The 17185-nt window shown below is 41.1% G+C and overlaps 1 protein-coding gene across 2 annotated transcripts; it reads right to left on the bottom strand.

Annotated features, from left to right (window-relative positions):
* On the bottom strand, nt 1–16184 carry srpx (sushi-repeat containing protein X-linked). 2 transcript variants are annotated; one of them, XM_071476951.1, is made up of 10 exons: nt 15893–16184; nt 9381–9437; nt 6874–7062; nt 5636–5812; nt 4241–4367; nt 3997–4118; nt 2880–3059; nt 1510–1643; nt 820–941; nt 1–746 (listed from the first exon to the last, which is right to left on the bottom strand). In XM_071476951.1, exons 1-10 carry the CDS (start codon nt 16167–16169, stop codon nt 563–565), a joined length of 1569 nt encoding a protein of 522 aa, XP_071333052.1. In that variant the 5' UTR covers nt 16170–16184; the 3' UTR covers nt 1–562. The 2 variants fall into 2 exon arrangements, with proteins under 2 accessions (XP_071333052.1, XP_071333062.1); XM_071476961.1 differs by lacking the exon at nt 9381–9437.
* Nucleotides 16185–17185: the final 1001 nt, after the last annotated feature.

The following is a 17185-nucleotide window of genomic DNA, read 5'->3' on the forward strand; positions in this document are numbered from 1 at the left end:
CTCCGTGAAGACATATTTAATCAGTGTCTTGTAAATTCTGACGTAGATGTACAGATGCACTGTACACAACACACAGAGAGTGTCAGAGTACATCATTACTAGAGGAATAAGACATAAATATTAGACAGGTGAAAAGTTTTCCAGTTCATACAGTAAAAAGACTTTTTGTACAAAATAGTAAAACATATTTCTGATTTGAAAATATTAATAATAATAATAAAACATATACAGAAAGACGAGACTCAGGAATCAATATGATTGTAATGTACTGTATGACCCATTCCATTTAGTAACCTCTTTCAATAAATCTGCTTGCTTCAGATCAGCACCATGACTGGCATCCAAACTTTTGATGGCACACACACTTTACACGCATACACACACAGGCACACAGACACACTCACACCTTCAGGATACAGGATTGAATGAGTTCAGGTAGGAGTGTGTGACATGTGGATAGAAACAGAAGATCAGAGCAGGTCCTGTCTGCTGTGACTGGGGGAGGAAAAGGATCAAAGATGGCTGACAGTCCATTAGAAGTGCACTGAAGGGCCGGGGAGCTTTATGATTGACAGGTCTGACCCGCCTCCTGCTGTAGCAACATCTCGTCCTTGCGCATGGGGAAAGTGTCGATGGTGGTGAATAATTCGGCCGCCGTGATCGGGAACGGGTAACGTTGCTTGTCCATGCCCTGCTTGTCTACCAGCACCATTTGGAAAGACCTTTGTGGGATCTGGAGCAGTAACCTAGGAAACACGTCAGCTCAGTAAGCAGCTGTGGAGAGTGTGCATGAGCGCGCGTGTGCATGTGTGTATGTACCTGAGCTGCAGGGCCAGTCCTGGGGGGAGCAGCCTGTGTCGAATTCGTCCAATCTGTGCTGGGTAAGTCCCAACCAGCTCAATTACTGTCACATGCCTCAGGTCCAGTCCACACTGAGCGTGCTGTTCCCACAAGAGACAGAAGGAGACAGACTGATCCATGAGTTTCAAAGCTTTGGTATCGATTCCTGTGCAAGCAAAACAAAACCCATTTTTGCTTGAAAAATGAAAAATGAATGACTGTCAAAATAGTGATGAACAGCAACTCCAGATAACCGAACTACCTGACAGATTACTGTCAGACAGACAGTTTGTCCTTTCACATTGGTTTGTCTTTCAGCTGATAACCCACTCACTCTGAAAGATCAGGCGTTTAAAGACAGCTCTGACTGAAACATCCAGCTCCAGAGCAGCCTTATCAGAGCCAGTGTCACTATCATTTCTTCATCGCCTTGACATTTTCTCTGCATCGAGACGCCCTCCCTCCTTTTTATTTGGCTCGCTGCTTTGTTCTACTTAGGCAGCTGAGCGAGAAAGAAAACCAAACACACTGTCGTCCTCTTTGTGAGCAGCATTAAAGAGGACACAAATCACTGCAGTATTGACTTCTATCGCTTCTTCACTCCTGCTCTTCCCTCCATCTCTGTCACCCCACATACCACCCATGTTCCCTTTGTGTGTCGTGCCTCACCTGTAAGTTAGTCATCTGGAAGCGATAATTATGATTGGCAGCCGTTGGTGCTGAGATAATGAGAAGCCGTCGCTTCTCATAGAACTGGTCCAGCAGTGCAGCAGCCGTCCGCACTCCCACGTTAATGTTCATGGCTGCAATGACATTGAATGTACAATTAAGTGATATTATACAAAGTGTCAGTTTCAGTTTCAGTTTCAAGTCTTATTGTCACGGACAGGTAACAATGAACATCATTAACAGTAATGAAATTCTTGGACTCAGAGCCCCCTCAAATGTTGCAAAGTGAAAAACAAATATTGCACATAAAAAACACCTAACATTTAAGTAAAATAAAATAGTAGAGTGGTAAAATAAATACTGCACATGTACTGTGTGTACACGTACAGTAGTGTACGTGTACACACAGTACACACAGTACAAGAACAGACTATTTATTACAGCACAATATTACAGCGAGATGCTGCGAAATTTTATTCTTTTTGGCTGTTCAGCAGATGAAATCAAACAAGAAACCCATGCACCATCAGTAGTGTATTCCACAGTGAACTAAACATGTATTAATTGCTGATGGTCTGCTGCACAAAAGCTGCAAAACAGTCTCTCCCATCCACTACGTTTTCCTGTCTTACAGACACGGACATTCAATAGCACGGTGTCCAGTATAGATTTTTCAGATCGATGGAGGGCAGAGGGGGCCATTTTCACCTCCACTGAGCTTCTCACAGGGAACCAGTTTAGTACATAGAGGCAAAGTTTATTTAATATTGTTCTGTTTATTGCTACAGTGGAACAAGACAGTAGCTACATACAAAATAAAAATAACTGGGAGTCTAAGTAACCCAATCAGATGCTAGAATGTAACCCAAATTTTCATTGGGGGATTGTATTGTTGAAAAAAAAAAGTACATGTCATTACTGATGTAAATACTTGGAAAAAAGACAAGTTATCAGTGGATTTGAACCCAAAATAGAGAGTTAAAAATAAAACCAGATCTAACAGGAGTCCGCTGGAGGACATGTGGTGAGCAATTCACAAACTATCTGCCAGTTTACTGTTTGTATCCGAACTTTTGGACCAAAGTTTTTTATCTTTTTATTCTTTTGTTCGAAGTATTGGAGAAATCCTTGTGAATGAATCCCGAGGCTGCAGAACTGAGAGCAATCCTGGAGGATTGTAGACATCCATACTTATTCTTCTGGTTACAAGCAGATTAAAGTAAGTGTGTGAACTGTAGAAAGTTACTTATAGAATGAACTAGGGACTGCGTCTAAGGGAAATTAAAAATTAATGAATGACAAATAGGTTTTAAAAAAATAAACGCTTGTTTGTGTGTCTGATTGTGTGTTAATCCGCATGCAGTACGTACGTGCACAGGTTGTGTCTGTGCCAGACCAGGTGAGTCCGTACTGACACACTCTGGCAGCGCTGCCCTGCAGCTCGTAGCCGCCAGTGCACTTGAACTCACAAGTGGCACCATAGTTGTCTCCATCACTGTCACACTTCATATAACCATTGTCTGGGGGAAACAGTGGACTGCAGCGGCGCACTAAACAGAGAGACACATGAGACGCACACTGTCAGGAAATATGGGAAGCAACAAGGTCACATTAAAAGAAAGGAGACAGAGGAGGATGGACATTAACACAATGTATACATTCTTAAGTAGAGGAATTTGGTTACAAGAACTGAAATGTTTTTGCATTACACTTCAGCTGGAAGAATCAAGTTCAAATTGTATGACTAGATCAAATATAGGAGTAGACATAAATGGCTAACATGGCCTGCCTCATTCCAAAGGCTCTCACAGAAGCAGCCGTTGTCCTCATCAGTTTGTGAAGTCAGGAAACGTCACATTATCGCTTTGTATTTAACAGGTATTTGGTTCATGTTGTCATCAAAGCCTGGTGAATATATCACATGAAAGAAAACCCTGCAGTGTGAAGGAGGCCTGACACTAAATCTCAGGAACAGAAGTTACATGGAGACATTTTCCATTACCTCTTTGACAGTTGTCCATTTGGTTTATGTCATGAATTGTACTTTGAACTGGAAAATTTCTAACTCAACAAGCTGACGAAGGCCCACTGATCACACATTAGTTTTTGTCTCATTTGGCAAATCATTTGTGGAGAAGGAGCAGCTCCTGTCAGCTCCAGAGTTGAACCTCTGACCTCCTTGCAACAAATCAGCTTCATAAAGATATCAGCGAAGCCTAAAAAATCTAGTGCTGTTTTATTTCCAGATAGTCTTCTACTAAATTTTCTGCAAAGAACTATGTAATTTGGTGCTAATTATAGGGAAAATAAAGCTCCATATTTAGTATGAAAGACATATACAGGTAGGTTATACTGGCAATTAATTTGGTATAATTAGAAGTGGTCTCTGCTTTCTAGGAGACTTCAGAGAAATAACCTCATTAGAATAAAGTGTTACCAAGACTCTGCTCCACACAGATTATCAAAAAGAGTCTGTCTCTTACTCACCTCGCACTCTGACAGTGAAGCGGCAGGATCCTTTGTTCCCTGCACGGTCAAACACAGTGTAGGACATCTTATGAAGCCCCTCTGGGAAATCTGATTTTGAAGGTTTCCCTTTCAGGGTAACACTGCAAAGGACAGGCTCGGTTTTAATCTTTCACTGTGATCTCCCTGTTCGGAGTGGATTAACAGCGCACTGAAGCAAAATAGGAGAAAAAGCTTAAAAGGATGTGGTAGAGATGGGACTGACTCTGTAAGGATGCCATCTGCGGTGTCGACACCCTCTGGTGTGTCCCACGTCACCCTCGCTGTCAGTTTACCTGGTTCTGCCCACTTATCCTTCAGATTAGGGCACTTGATTTTAGGGGGATCAATATCTACAGGGTGAGAGAGAGAAAATTCCTAAAAAAAACTTCAATAAAAGGACAACAAATGAGAAAACAAATCTCTAAGTAACACCACAAGCTCCACAGTTAAAAGCACATACTGTAGTGCTACGTCGACCACAAATGGAGGACAGGAAATTTGGGTAGAGCAGAAAGTGTACCACCTGCGTCCACCAATCCTCATCCCTCTTCACTGTCGCTGCGCCTGTCAAACTTTCTCATGCAGCATTTACAGTTTACTATCATAATCATTACATTCATTTTAAAGCGAGAACCTTGTAAAAGAGTCTTGATGGCTACGTACATGATACTGAGGCTAGAGCACAAAGTCAGCATCCTCAGCAGTCAATGTAGAAGGAACAGCTCACTCTTCTATTACAGCGCTGAGATAGTTAACTTAGTCCTTATAATACTAATAATAACAATGAGGGGAAAACACTAAGGGAGGGGTTAAGTGAATGGCCATTTGCAGATTGGAGCTCTAACAAATATTTGATGAAAAAAAGAAAGTGACCACCCCATCCGTCCAACGAATAGCAGCTCTCACCTGGAGCACCAAAACACCTGTACATCCAGAATACAGAGGCGAATCATAAAGACAGACCGAGACGCTGAGAGACAGGTTGATGTGAAAAGTTTACGGCATTAAAGAGATCTTGCCTAAGACTTGGTTTCAATGATTAAAGCACATTATAAGGCGACAACAAAAAGTAAAGTGCATCATAGCTCTGAGTAAATCGAGTCTCGCCAGTGTCCTTACAGACAGACGTAGCGGTGAGGACATGCTGGCTCTGTTTCTGTGAGCGCTGAAGGAGTGTGCGTGCTGTGAGTGTCCACTGTTACCAAGGTCGCAAGACTACTCAGCCGCTTATATGAGCACCTAAGTACAGCTCAGCCTTTCACGAAAAATTGAGTCATTTTCCGCCTCAGGCTCAGGCTGCAAAGAAGTGAAAAGCATCTGTCATTTTCTGGTGGTGAGAAACAAGCCACAGCACGTGTTTGTGTATGTGTGTCTATGCATATGTACATGTCTAGAGGTCTGTTTTTACCAGACATCAACAATATAACTTTTGTATTATGAGGAATAATAATTGCTGTAGACTTTTACACAGCAGTCTGCAGCTGACATTGTGCCTTAATAAAGTAAGTAAACCAGTCTGTCTCCGTAGTGGGTTTTTCCATTGCAGCTTAGTAGTCTACAGGCTCCAGGCCTCTGTGGGAGACTGAATTGTGCACAAAAGAACAACACACAGTCTTACCAACACAGGTGGGAACACCAGCGCTCCACACCTTGCTGTGCTGGCAGGTTGCCGTCTTCTGGCCCTTCAGACTGAATCCGGGGGAGCAGAAGAACTCGCAGCGGGAGTTGAAGTAGGAGCCGTCCGAACACTTGTAGCCACCGTTAGCGGGCATGTTCAGCTTGGGACAGCGAATCTCTGTTGGAGAAGGGTTCAGTCTTTACATCCGAACACTAGATCTTCCACCCACCATAGGCACAGCAATAAAAACAAACAGAAAAATGACAAAAACAAAAAAAACAATAAAGGGAGCCACATACTGGTCACATTACTAATGTATTAAACTATGACATTCACAATCTTTGCATAAAAAAGATGCAGGAAAGTGCTCTTTACCCAGAGCGCTTAAAACTGCTTCCAAATCTTCTTGAACTTTTCATCAGAGCCAAGTTGTATAATAGTGAGTTTTCTCATAGTGACAAAGTCATTTCAGCCAGATGTTTATAGGCAGGCAGACAAGTGGATTTTCAGTTCTTCAAGTTAGGTCTTTTGTCTGTGACCTTCCCAAACAGAGTTTTCTGAACAATGAAAGGCAGCATCAGAGCATCTATAGAGCAACCAATAAGAACGAGTCTGTAATCCACCTGTACCAGCCTGTATCTGTGTATTGATTCATGAAAGGAGTTCAGTTCTTTCTGAGGTAAATGCAAACAATGAATCACAGTGAACTAGATAAACCAAGCTGCAGCGTTTACTGAACACACATTTATCCTTAACCTGAATTCGAGAGCAGGTGTACTAGTTATAGTAATATTAGTAGTGGCAGTACTTTTCCATCAGCATCCTGAGTTACGATGGAGCAATTCAGTAATTTAGTGTCCTATGCCTTAAATATTCCTTCTTTCCAAAGAGGCTTTCACACCTGCCAAGAACAGACTTCTGGGAGAGGTAATGGACCCGTGTAATTCTTTCGAAATTTGCTGTATAAATGTGAGCCAGTTAAAAAAAAAATCCTAAACATCATCTGCAGACAGTTTTAATCCCATGTGCAAGATTGGGGTGGAAAATCTCCACAAGAAGACGATCTGCAGGTTCTGCAAGATCAAGAACAAACTTTGATGCTCAAACATGTAAGGATTATTATCAAAAGCCCACATCAGGCAAACCTACTGTGTAAGTGAGAGACATAATGTGTATGTATGTGTGTGTGTGTGTGTGTGTGTGTGTGTGTGTGTGTGCGCGTGCGCGTGTGTGGTCACCTCGGCAGGCGTAGTTAGAGGACCAGTGTTTGCTGGCCATACACACAACCTCTGAGCTCTGGGTCTCATATCCCTGCTTACAGCGGATTTTACAGCGGGTCCCCATCACATTCCTGTAGTGCTCTCCTCTGGGTGTGCGACAGCTCACGTCTCCATGTTTCACCTTAATGGGTGCGCACCACGGGGTCCCTAAAAATGGAGGAAAGACAACTACAGTGACCTTTTCTCCACCGCATTGAGGCAGTTAAACATTTTTCATTGCACGACCTTGAACTCAGCGACACATAATGAGAGAGGAGGTTGTTGATATCAGTATTCAACATGAGCTCAATAAACTCTTACCTGGAGACTGTAAAAGCAAAGAAAGACTTCCTTTTACTGTGAGTATGAAAATGTGAAAACACGCCCATCGTCTGAGTTCAGACAGATACGGTGGATTTCTTGTTACCTGATCTGCGACTTCCCTTAATCCAGCAGTGTCCCATGAGGTCATGTGGTCTGACAGATGAACGATGATGTGTAGGGAGCACATACGTTTCAGAGTGTGTGTGTGTGTGTGTGTGTGCAGCTATCATCATCTGCAGCTATTTATTGACACTGATCACACTAGTGACTTGAAATCTCAGCTCTGGTTTTTATACTATCCCTGCATCCATTTTCACCCCTCAAGGATTGTGTCTCTCTAAAATTACTACCAACCACAGACGTATCACTTTTATTTTAGCACAATAGAGTCTTAATTAAAGGAATTAATTCATCTCTATTCACCACTGCTAAATGAATATTCAGAGTTTGGTTAATGTAATAACTTGAGGAAGGTCACAGTCTCTATTTTTCATCTCTTCAGTGGAGTGGAAGCCACAGTGGACACACACAGCTTTGTGTATGTAATGATTTGTTTCTAACTCTGTCTCTATTGCCCTACTCTATTGCATTTTGTTATTATTCACAGACTAACTTTTATACCTCAGCCAAGCGAAAAAAAAAAAACAACTTTTTTTGGCACTGTCAAAAAGTAACACAATCCTCCTCTAAGGAACTTAATTAACATGTTGTTGTATCTCATTTGTTCAATTTATGCAAAAACCTAAGAGCAAAAATGAAAACTTGCCATTTCATGGGGGATTATGTCATGGGCTAATTCTTAGCCAGCAACCAGTGGAGACTCCAAAAAGTTACCAGTTCCGACCAAGAAATAATGAAGCACACAATCCCTCGATTTAGCAAAAAAAAAAAAAAAAAAAATTTCCTACAATGTCAGCTATTCTTTAAGACAACTACATTTGCCCTCAACTTGTCTCCTCCCATGCTGGATACCTCTGCCCATCTCTACAATGCTTGCGCAACAATTCCTTGTTTAATGCCAAGCTCGAGGGGCCACAGGGTCCGTTTCCAATACATGGAAATTGAAATCTGCAGTTTATTTCCTGCTGGCTCAGGACAAGCACTCAGTCCTGTGGTCCAACAAATACACACATACTGTATGGACACACTTGGAGAGTAGAGTACACACCAGGCAGGCTTAGGCTAATTTCCAGTTGGAATAAAAATGAGTATTCATTATACAGCAAGCCACCCTTACCCCCCCTCTCTCTATGCGTGTGTGTGCATTGGCAAAGTCTCCAGAGCCACTGAGTGAGAGAAAATAACACTACATTTGAGCTTTTACACAAGGGGAGAGTTTGGTTTGGCCTGGACGATAATGTTCCGTGTCTAACTGACCCCGAGTTTAAAGCGGGAAGCTACTTTGACATAACTGTGTCATTTTACATAACTGGCTGAACTACCTGCCGTTAAATTACGGCTCTTTAAAGACACAGTGAAATAAAAAAATACAGTCTTTCTAATTTTAATCCTGAGGCCCCGTGTATTTATATCCTGGGTATTATATAAAAATCCCTCTCTTTTCTCTTACTATAAAACATTAAATTATCTTCGATGACACATCTCAGACTTTGTGACGTATAAATACATTTGTCCAATCAAATGTTATGTAGGGAAATTAGCTACACATTTGACTGTTAGCAGAGCAGCACTATCAGAGGTGAATGTTTGGAGCTGAGCTATAAAAAAACTTCCAAGAGAGTATGGTTGTGCTCAAACTTTTATATTTTCTCCCCCAACACTATTGAGGGAGGTGTGGGTGGAGGGTGACACATGGTGCTGTCCTTTACAGCACCATGTGTCACTACAACTCCATATGGGCTATACCACAGTCACTTTTGAGCAGTCAAATCTGAAGGATTTTATTTAGACCCCCTCAACCCATCCATCCATCCGTTAGATCCCCTAAACTACTCAGAAATATCTCACATTACAGAAGATGAAGTTGCTCTAACTTCCATCTCTCTAGGTCTTTAAGACTAGAGGAACTGCGCTGACTCTCAAAGGGTGATTGGTCTCAAAATAAACACTCCCTAAAATGAAATCTGACTAAAATTTCAGTTTGCATGTAGTATATGTATGCATGCGTGTTTTGGAAAGTGTCAAACACAGCATGTAGTCACCTTTATATCTACGAGAATACCAGTCCTCATCGTCTCCGTAGGCATAGTGTCCTGATCCTGGGGACGAAAGAGAAAAAAAAAGGAAAAGCAACTAATAAGACGATAAAGAGCTACATCCAAGATGTTAGGCAACGTTTCAAAGTATTGCCCCGGGCTGACTTCTGGGATGACAGCACCAAGACCAGGCTTAAAAACATTGCTTAACTTTTAATTTGAACCAAACTACAGGGGGGTGATCTGGATCTTTTGGACAAGACACATGCAGAAAAGAAAAAAACCTCAAAAGATCCTCTTTTTCCAGCTGGTTTGGAAAAATTAATCTATTTAACAAAAAGATTCACTCTGTGACCCCATATTGCATTTGGTAGAAATGACAGGAGTATAAGTATGTTGAAACTTTTTGTTGGATCATACTTACCCTAGACATAAAAATCCACTTTCATACAGCTTTAACAGTGAACACATCCCTCAGACCATAAAACAGCAGCATTCAAGAAGAACTAAAATGATCCTGAGTGGTGGCTGCAGAGCTGGTGGGGGACTCAGCTGTGCAGCATTGGTAAAAGACAAATGTGAGGGGAATTGTAATGAGCAAGATGGATGCACAGGGGGGTCAGGGAGCAATAAAAACAGAGAGGAAAGAGGAAATGGGTGAGGAAAGGGTTAAAGTAGGGGGGAGGGGGGTTCAACCTTGGCCCTAGGATGTTATGAACCTTGGTGTGAATGTGTCCTCTGTTCAGGATCCACAAGGGAGGAGTGTTCAACCTCCTCCAGCTTCAGATATCAGCCACATGTTGGTCAATGAACCTGATACTGTGAGCACATCTCCAGTCCCGTTCCCCACCATGGCTTTTCTGTCAGTTTAATAAAAGCTGTCTGGACCCAAATACTGCATGTCATCTACACACACACACACACACACACACACACACACACACACACACACACACACAACAAGCTTTGAGGTTTTAGATTTCAGATCACACCGCATGGATTGTACAGAGCAAACCCACAGACTGAGTGAGTCAGATTTAGCTGTCTAATGGGAAACTTTAGTGTCTGCTTCTTAATGGGGAAAAGAAGGGAGGGAGAGAAAGGTATGTATGTGTGTGTGTGTGTGTGTGTGTGTGTGTGTGTGTGTGTGTGTGTTTGTGTCCTCTTCAAAATGAACATTAGTTAGACCAGTTGTGTAACAATTTGCAGCCAAGCAAACAGGATATAGCCATTTACGTTATGGCAATGGGAGGCTACTTAAGTTATAAAATCATAATCCATATGATTTTCACGAAATCTTTTCAATGAACTAAAAAAAGCCCCTCACAACTTCGCAGAGCTGCAAGTGTCTTTTAAAGTTGCACATTTTAATGCTTGTACCACCTGTCAGGATTATTTATTAATGGCAAATAAACATAACCATCACATAACTGTCAAGTACTGTATTACTGTACATACACAGTGGGGTCAAAGTCTGTGACCACTTTGACTGGGTCAAATTTTCCCATCCAAGTGAATGGGAAAGTGGACCCACTGAGCAGCTTTTAACAAGCCAAGCAAAAACAGCCCTGGAACAAACATTTAATTTGACCAGACTGTATAAAATGCCAGACATATATCCACATCAATGATAAACACTAAACAAGTACACAAACAAAATGAGTAATGACTAAGATAGAGATACAATAACCAACATTACCAATGTAATCAGTCCTGTTATTTAGTTTCAGTCAACTGAAAAACGTATTTAAGGTTGTAGACAAAAAATCCAAAAACATAACATAAGCATTAGATCATAACCAAAATCCACAGAGAATGAGAATCATTCCCGGCACAGGAACGATCCACAGGTACAAGATACATACCCTCAGTTCTGACATATAATCAGTACCTCTCCAGCAAGAAGAAAAGGGTCCAAAACTCCATTAATAAATATCTTAAAATAAAATCACTGATAAAAATGGCACATCATTTTGTCACTCTGGCCTCCAGCAGATATCAAACTGAGAAGAAGACTGACACAATTCAGCAAAGCAAATGTTCACTTCCAAGATTATGTGAACACTTTTATATTGTTTTTCTTTGATAAATATCTATTACTTGGGTTTTTCAGGCACCATGGTAATTGCCTTTAAAATATTTAGACGGCTCAAGCGAAGTAATACACAAAGGCTATGCAAACAACAACGCACAAAACAGAACTCAAGACAGAGCCAAAGAAGAGTTTATTCAATGTTTATAGTTCATTTTCTTGAACTATTTTCTTTTGGCCTCTTCCTCCCTATTTTTAAGGCTTCTTCTCTCTCCAAAATAACCAGGAGAACACATACAGACAACCAGAGCAGTGTGAACTCTGTGAACCTCCCAGGATTTAGCAGAAAATGTGCTCAATTAAACTAAACTCTCTCCTTTGGTGGTATGTGCAGCCCTCTTTTTCTAAAAGATCTATAATTGAAGTCTGTGAAACTCCAGTAAAACTCTTTTTTTGGTGTGGATGACAAGAGACACATGACTCCTTGATGTCTACACCTGCAGATCTTAACTGTTGCTGCTGTTAGTTTCCTTGCCTGTAGGTGGCACAGGCTCGACTGGACTTGCAGGCTTGAGACTGATTAAATTAGTTAGACCCGATCCCTGTCTGTGTTGATAAAAGAAATTCCTAATCAAACAAAAACACGAGATCTGAGACAAATCTTCACTTGTATCTAATAGATCTGTCAACATGATGAGGCGGGATCAGCAGCCACCATCGTCTTTGTTCAACTCTTCTACTTCAAAAGAGCTCTCAGCAAGAAAGATGTCAAAATGTTAATAGTGCAGGCAGCATAAAACCTCTGGGAGTGAATAAGCTTTAAATTACAGAGCCTGATATTCCAATTAGCTTTTCTCTGAGGGCCTTTAATACAGCCTGTCATTACGTGGAAGCTCACTCCCCTGTTGAAGAATGGCTACAGGCTGAGTAGAGTAGAAGGGAGCAGAAATAAAGAGGAATGTCGTCTCTTCATCGCTCAACTCAATACACCGTGATAACAGAGTTATATAATTTCTTCTGTGGCGCTAATGATTTCTGTTCCAGTTGTACTGTATAACCAACACGTCTGCTGCTGCTTTCTTAATCTCATCAGCTGTCTGTGACCCTGAGGAACAAACCCCTGCTTTTTATCTCCATTAGCACATTACAATAGGTACACAAATTCATAAGTAGTTACAGTAATGGACTGTTAGTTCACCACAATATATTGTGTTACTGATGAAAAATGAACTTGCCTGAATTGTTATAATATGAAATATGTTATAATATGTTACAATAACACGTCATATAATTTATCTGTTTATATACTTTTTAGTGATCTATTTACACTTTATCTATTTATCTGTCTAGCATCTAATGTTATTGTTTTCACAATATTTGTACCTGAACATTTAATTCATAATTAATGTTTATTGTGAGAGATCTACTGGTGTGTGTGTCATACATGAAATACTGCTGCATTTCTAGTAAAGGCTCAGTAACTAGTTCTGTAGGAGACACAAACATGAGGAGCAGCAGAGTTAACTGGGAATGATTCATCTAAGTGTTCAGGATGTAGACTCACACTCAGACACTGATCATTACACAGGGCTGCATTATTAAAGCACGTATCTGTCTCTTCTTAGACCTGCACTAATCCATAGTTTTTTAATTAACAATGGATCAAATGACTAATGTGAGAGGGATTCCTCAAAGTGACAAAACCACAGGGAGTTATCAGCTGGCTCTGCAGTTTCCCACAGCTTTGACAGAGTATTTTACACATATCTATATATATCCAACACACAGTTTTTTAAAGACTGATGTAAACCTATTCAAATTAAAGTTAATCAGAGGTGCATCGTAGGAAGAGGCAAACCAGGCAAATGCTTGGGGCCCCCAAGGGGCATTTTGCAATGACAACTATAAACCGCCTTAAACCTCCCATAAAGACACTATACAGTGGCCCCAAAAGCCCAACAGGTGGGGCCCCAGATGATGTGTGCTGGAGGAGCTAGCCTCTACCCATTGCCTGCAAGAGGCATTCAGGGAATATCTGTAAATTGTAGCGTCTAGTGATAGTCTGCATGTGAGCTCTATAATTGGTAGTGTCTGCATATAGTGTGCAATGGTCTGCATTTTTTTTAATGGGCCTCTTTGCTTGCTGTGTTGTTATGTCAATGTTGTGTTTACAGCTTGTTCTGCTGCTTCCAGTTAATGCAGCTTTAAGTAACACGTTGTCTCATCTACAGTCTACTGTACTGAACTGTTCAGAGTTATTCAGTAGGTGTGCTGCATGTTCTAATCTTTTACTCAGTCTTTGTGCATAGAACCAAGTGTAAGTAATAAGCAATGCCAGATATGTTTGTCCATGTATTTCACAGATGAAGTTTTTATGTTGATGTTCAGTTAATGTTAGCTTTGTTAGAGTGGATAGGTGAACGCTCATGTTCAGTTGATTCATACAGCTTCTACTGTATGTTTCTAATAATAATAATAATTCTACAGTTCAAATTGTTTTTATGAAGGGCTGTGACAGTTTCTTCTTATACAGTTTTTCTTACAATTATGGTCTAATTACATGAAGGGATCTAGGGATGGAAATGTTGATGAGATGGTGCACCACTTTGGTTTAGACTGAAATATCCCAACATCTATTGGATGTACTGTAATGAAATATTGCTCAGACATTCACGGTCCCCAGATGACTAATCCTAATGACTAATGGTGATTCCCTGACTTTTTCTGAAGCACCACCACGAGGTTAGCATTTTTAGCTCCCGTTCCGTCCTCTGTTGAACTACATAAAAAACCTTTGGTGAAAATCAGCCGGTACCTTTTATCTATTTATTAATTAACAGTTAGCACCTGATATTAGGCATTCCTTTGTAAATATTCAGAACTTTTTTTTCCCTGCAGACACACAACTATAGACCAGAGTAACTGTTCTGCAGGCAAAGCGCTCTCTGGCATTTCATCAAGTTACTCCCTGTGTGTGGAGGATTTCTGCCCCTGACCCACATCAGTACAAGAATCATCATGGAAAATGTGATCAGACTTTTACGAACACTTGCTGCAGACTGTTGCTGTTTTTTTTTTTTAAAGGAAACACATATCTCAAACATTTCCCACTTTACTACACCCAGTTTTAGGCACACACACGCAACTGATAAATGGGTAAATTGACCCCCAGAACAAACACAAACATACCCCCGTAAAATAAACTCCTCATAAACACACACATACACACACACACACACACACACACACGCCACAAGTACAGACCAGAGTCCTGACTTTCAGCTCAACAAGCAGTTTTTAGTCTGTCAGTGTAAATCTGCTCGGCAGCTTGTGTTCATGTTTCAGCCTGTATGATCATACAGCAGCGGTGAGCCACTCTCAAACCATCTACAGGCACATTGCCATGACACACACACACACACACACACACACACACACACACACACACACATAGAGAGAAACTACTCCTCCATCCAAACTTGAGCTTTGAAGTCATTTCAACTCCTCACTGCAGGCGACAGGCTCTGCTCTGTCTGGCTCCATCTCTCTCTGTATGTTTTCTTATGTTGAATGATACCACCTTATTAATCCGCCAATTATTTCTTCCACAAATCATTTCATCTACAAAAAAGTGAGAGAGTATTGAAAAATGTCCATCACATGCTCCCAGGGGCTGAGGCGATGTCAGTAAATGTCTTGTCCACAACCCAGAGATACTCCAGCCACAATGAAAAACAGCAAATGCTACATGAGCATTTGGGATATTTGCAAGAAAAAAATTATTTAGATGATTAATCGATTATTATAAGAAGTAGCTGCCAGTTCACTTTCTAGCAATCGACTCATCTTTTGATCGATTAATCCTGATTACTGCTGCACTTCTTCATTGTGTGTGTGTGTGTGTGTGAGAGTGAGAGAGAGAGAGAGAGAGAGAGAGAGAGAGAGAGAGAGAGAGAGAGAGAGTCTTTCCCTGTTTATCCAAGACCAGGACAGGAACTCATCAGTAAAGTACAGTGAACACTTCCAGACTGAGCCACAGCCTCCAGATGGTTTAGTCCTTTGCAGCAGTTTGATTCAAATGACTGGTGAATAGGTCGCTCTTATTAAAGCACTGGAAGCACAGGCAGGGAAAAACTTCCAGTACGCTGCAGCTACAGGCTTTTCATTAGTCCCGCAGCCTGAGCTCTGCGCGCAGAAACGTCCCCCAGATGCACACTGCACTCCCCCCGCTTTCCACCCCCTCCACGTAAACACAGACGCGGTTCACCAAAAACCAGCGATGGGGATAAGAAGCCTCAAACACACATGCACAAAACTGAAACAAAAAATCCTCCCCCAGCTCAGATCTTTGTTTAATCCAACCTTAATCCAGTGACATCAAACTTTTTTTTTTTTTTTTTTCCCACACACAGAGTAAAGATAAACTGCCTGATTATGGGATCAATCTGGTCCACCGTGGTGAATGGGGGCCTTCACCGGTCCTTACCTTCATAGCCGGAGCAGAAGCAGAGCTGGACAAACAGGAGCACCAGCAGCCGCATGTCCATATTGAGGTGCAGGACGGACGCTCTTCGACATGTGAAGGGGAGCTTGCTTGCAGGAAAACTTCCAGCGCATTCCTGCTTTCCAAAGGCCCGCCTCTTGCTCCAGAAACAAGGGAGGATTCTCCTAATACAGTCAGGTCCGGCCACCGGCATGAGGAGGCGAGTCGGATAGTGAAGTCTGAGCCAGGTCCCGGTGATAAGCTGTGACTTGTTCTGCATTATGAGCCCACTTATTAAAAGCAGCCCCTCACAATACTGTTTTGCTGTGCTAACACAGTTCAGTTTAGTTCTGCTTCTATTTGAGTGTCCATGCAACATTCAACATAAAAACATGATCATGTCTGAATTTTTCCATTTTATTTCTCATTTCGTTTTGGCTTTTTATTGTCAATTTCAGTTTAGTTTTGATTAGATTTTAAAGCAGGTTTGCTGGGTTTTTTTTGTTTTTTTTTTTGAAAAGTCTTAGTTTTAGTTGGGTTTTTATTCGTTTCAGTGTTAGTTTTAGGGGTTTTTTGTAATATGGGGGATGGGCGAGATTCAAAAGGTCAGAAAGTATTATGTAATAAAAAGACATTTTAGAAATGTATTCACTGACAACAGATAAACAACCTTCCACTGGTTGGCTGAAGCAGACATAACAACAGTATTGGACTGATGGAGCAGCTGAAAGGTGCTCCTGCCACTTTGATGCTTATACTTGGTAGTCGCACTGTATGAAAGAGAACAAACTTGCCTTCATTCTGGGAATAATTATGTGAAAGAATTATTTGCAGTTTAACACCTTCTCCCACTCTAACCTCCTCCCATTAACACCCATTATAAACTCAAAACATATCAGAGAAAACATGAAACTGGAACTGTGATCAATAAGAAACTATAAAAGATATCATAAAGCACATTACAAGTTTAATAGCTGTAAGTTTTGGGACCCATTTAAAGTTGAAATTAAAGTCTCTATCTAACAGTATGCAGAGGCAGTTGACTTTTAAAGAGGAGAAAGTTTTTGGGGATTTGAACAGTCCCTCCATTCATTTCTATTGGAAAAATGTCCCACTAGTTTGGAAATTATGAGAGAAAGTAGTTCTGCCCATCTCCTGATCGAGCTGCATGTTTTGGTGTTTGAATGGCGTTTCTAAGACAAACAGTGTGGGACTAGTTGGGTGCCAAAAAAATCAGCGGAAGAAAAATAAACAAAACATTGGAGGAGAATAACACTGCTTACTCAGCAATCCCAC

This window comes from Trachinotus anak, unplaced genomic scaffold (genome assembly GCF_046630095.1).
Source record: "Trachinotus anak isolate AG129_WGS33_773 ecotype Australia unplaced genomic scaffold, CSIRO_AGI_Tana_v1 ptg000001l, whole genome shotgun sequence".
In the NCBI taxonomy this organism is placed as follows: domain Eukaryota; kingdom Metazoa; phylum Chordata; class Actinopteri; order Carangiformes; family Carangidae; genus Trachinotus; species Trachinotus anak.

Coding starts and splice junctions, on each gene's coding strand:
- srpx (XM_071476951.1), bottom strand. CDS start 16,169: ATGCAGAACAAGTCACAGCTTATCACCGGGACCTGGCTCAGACTTCAC. Junction 3,060..3,996: donor CTTCACTGTCAGAGTGCGAG/GTGAGTAAGAGA, acceptor CTCTCTGTTTAG/TGCGCCGCTGCAGTCCACTG. Junction 942..1,509: donor TCCAGATGACTAACTTACAG/GTGAGGCACGAC, acceptor TTGTGGGAACAG/CACGCTCAGTGTGGACTGGA.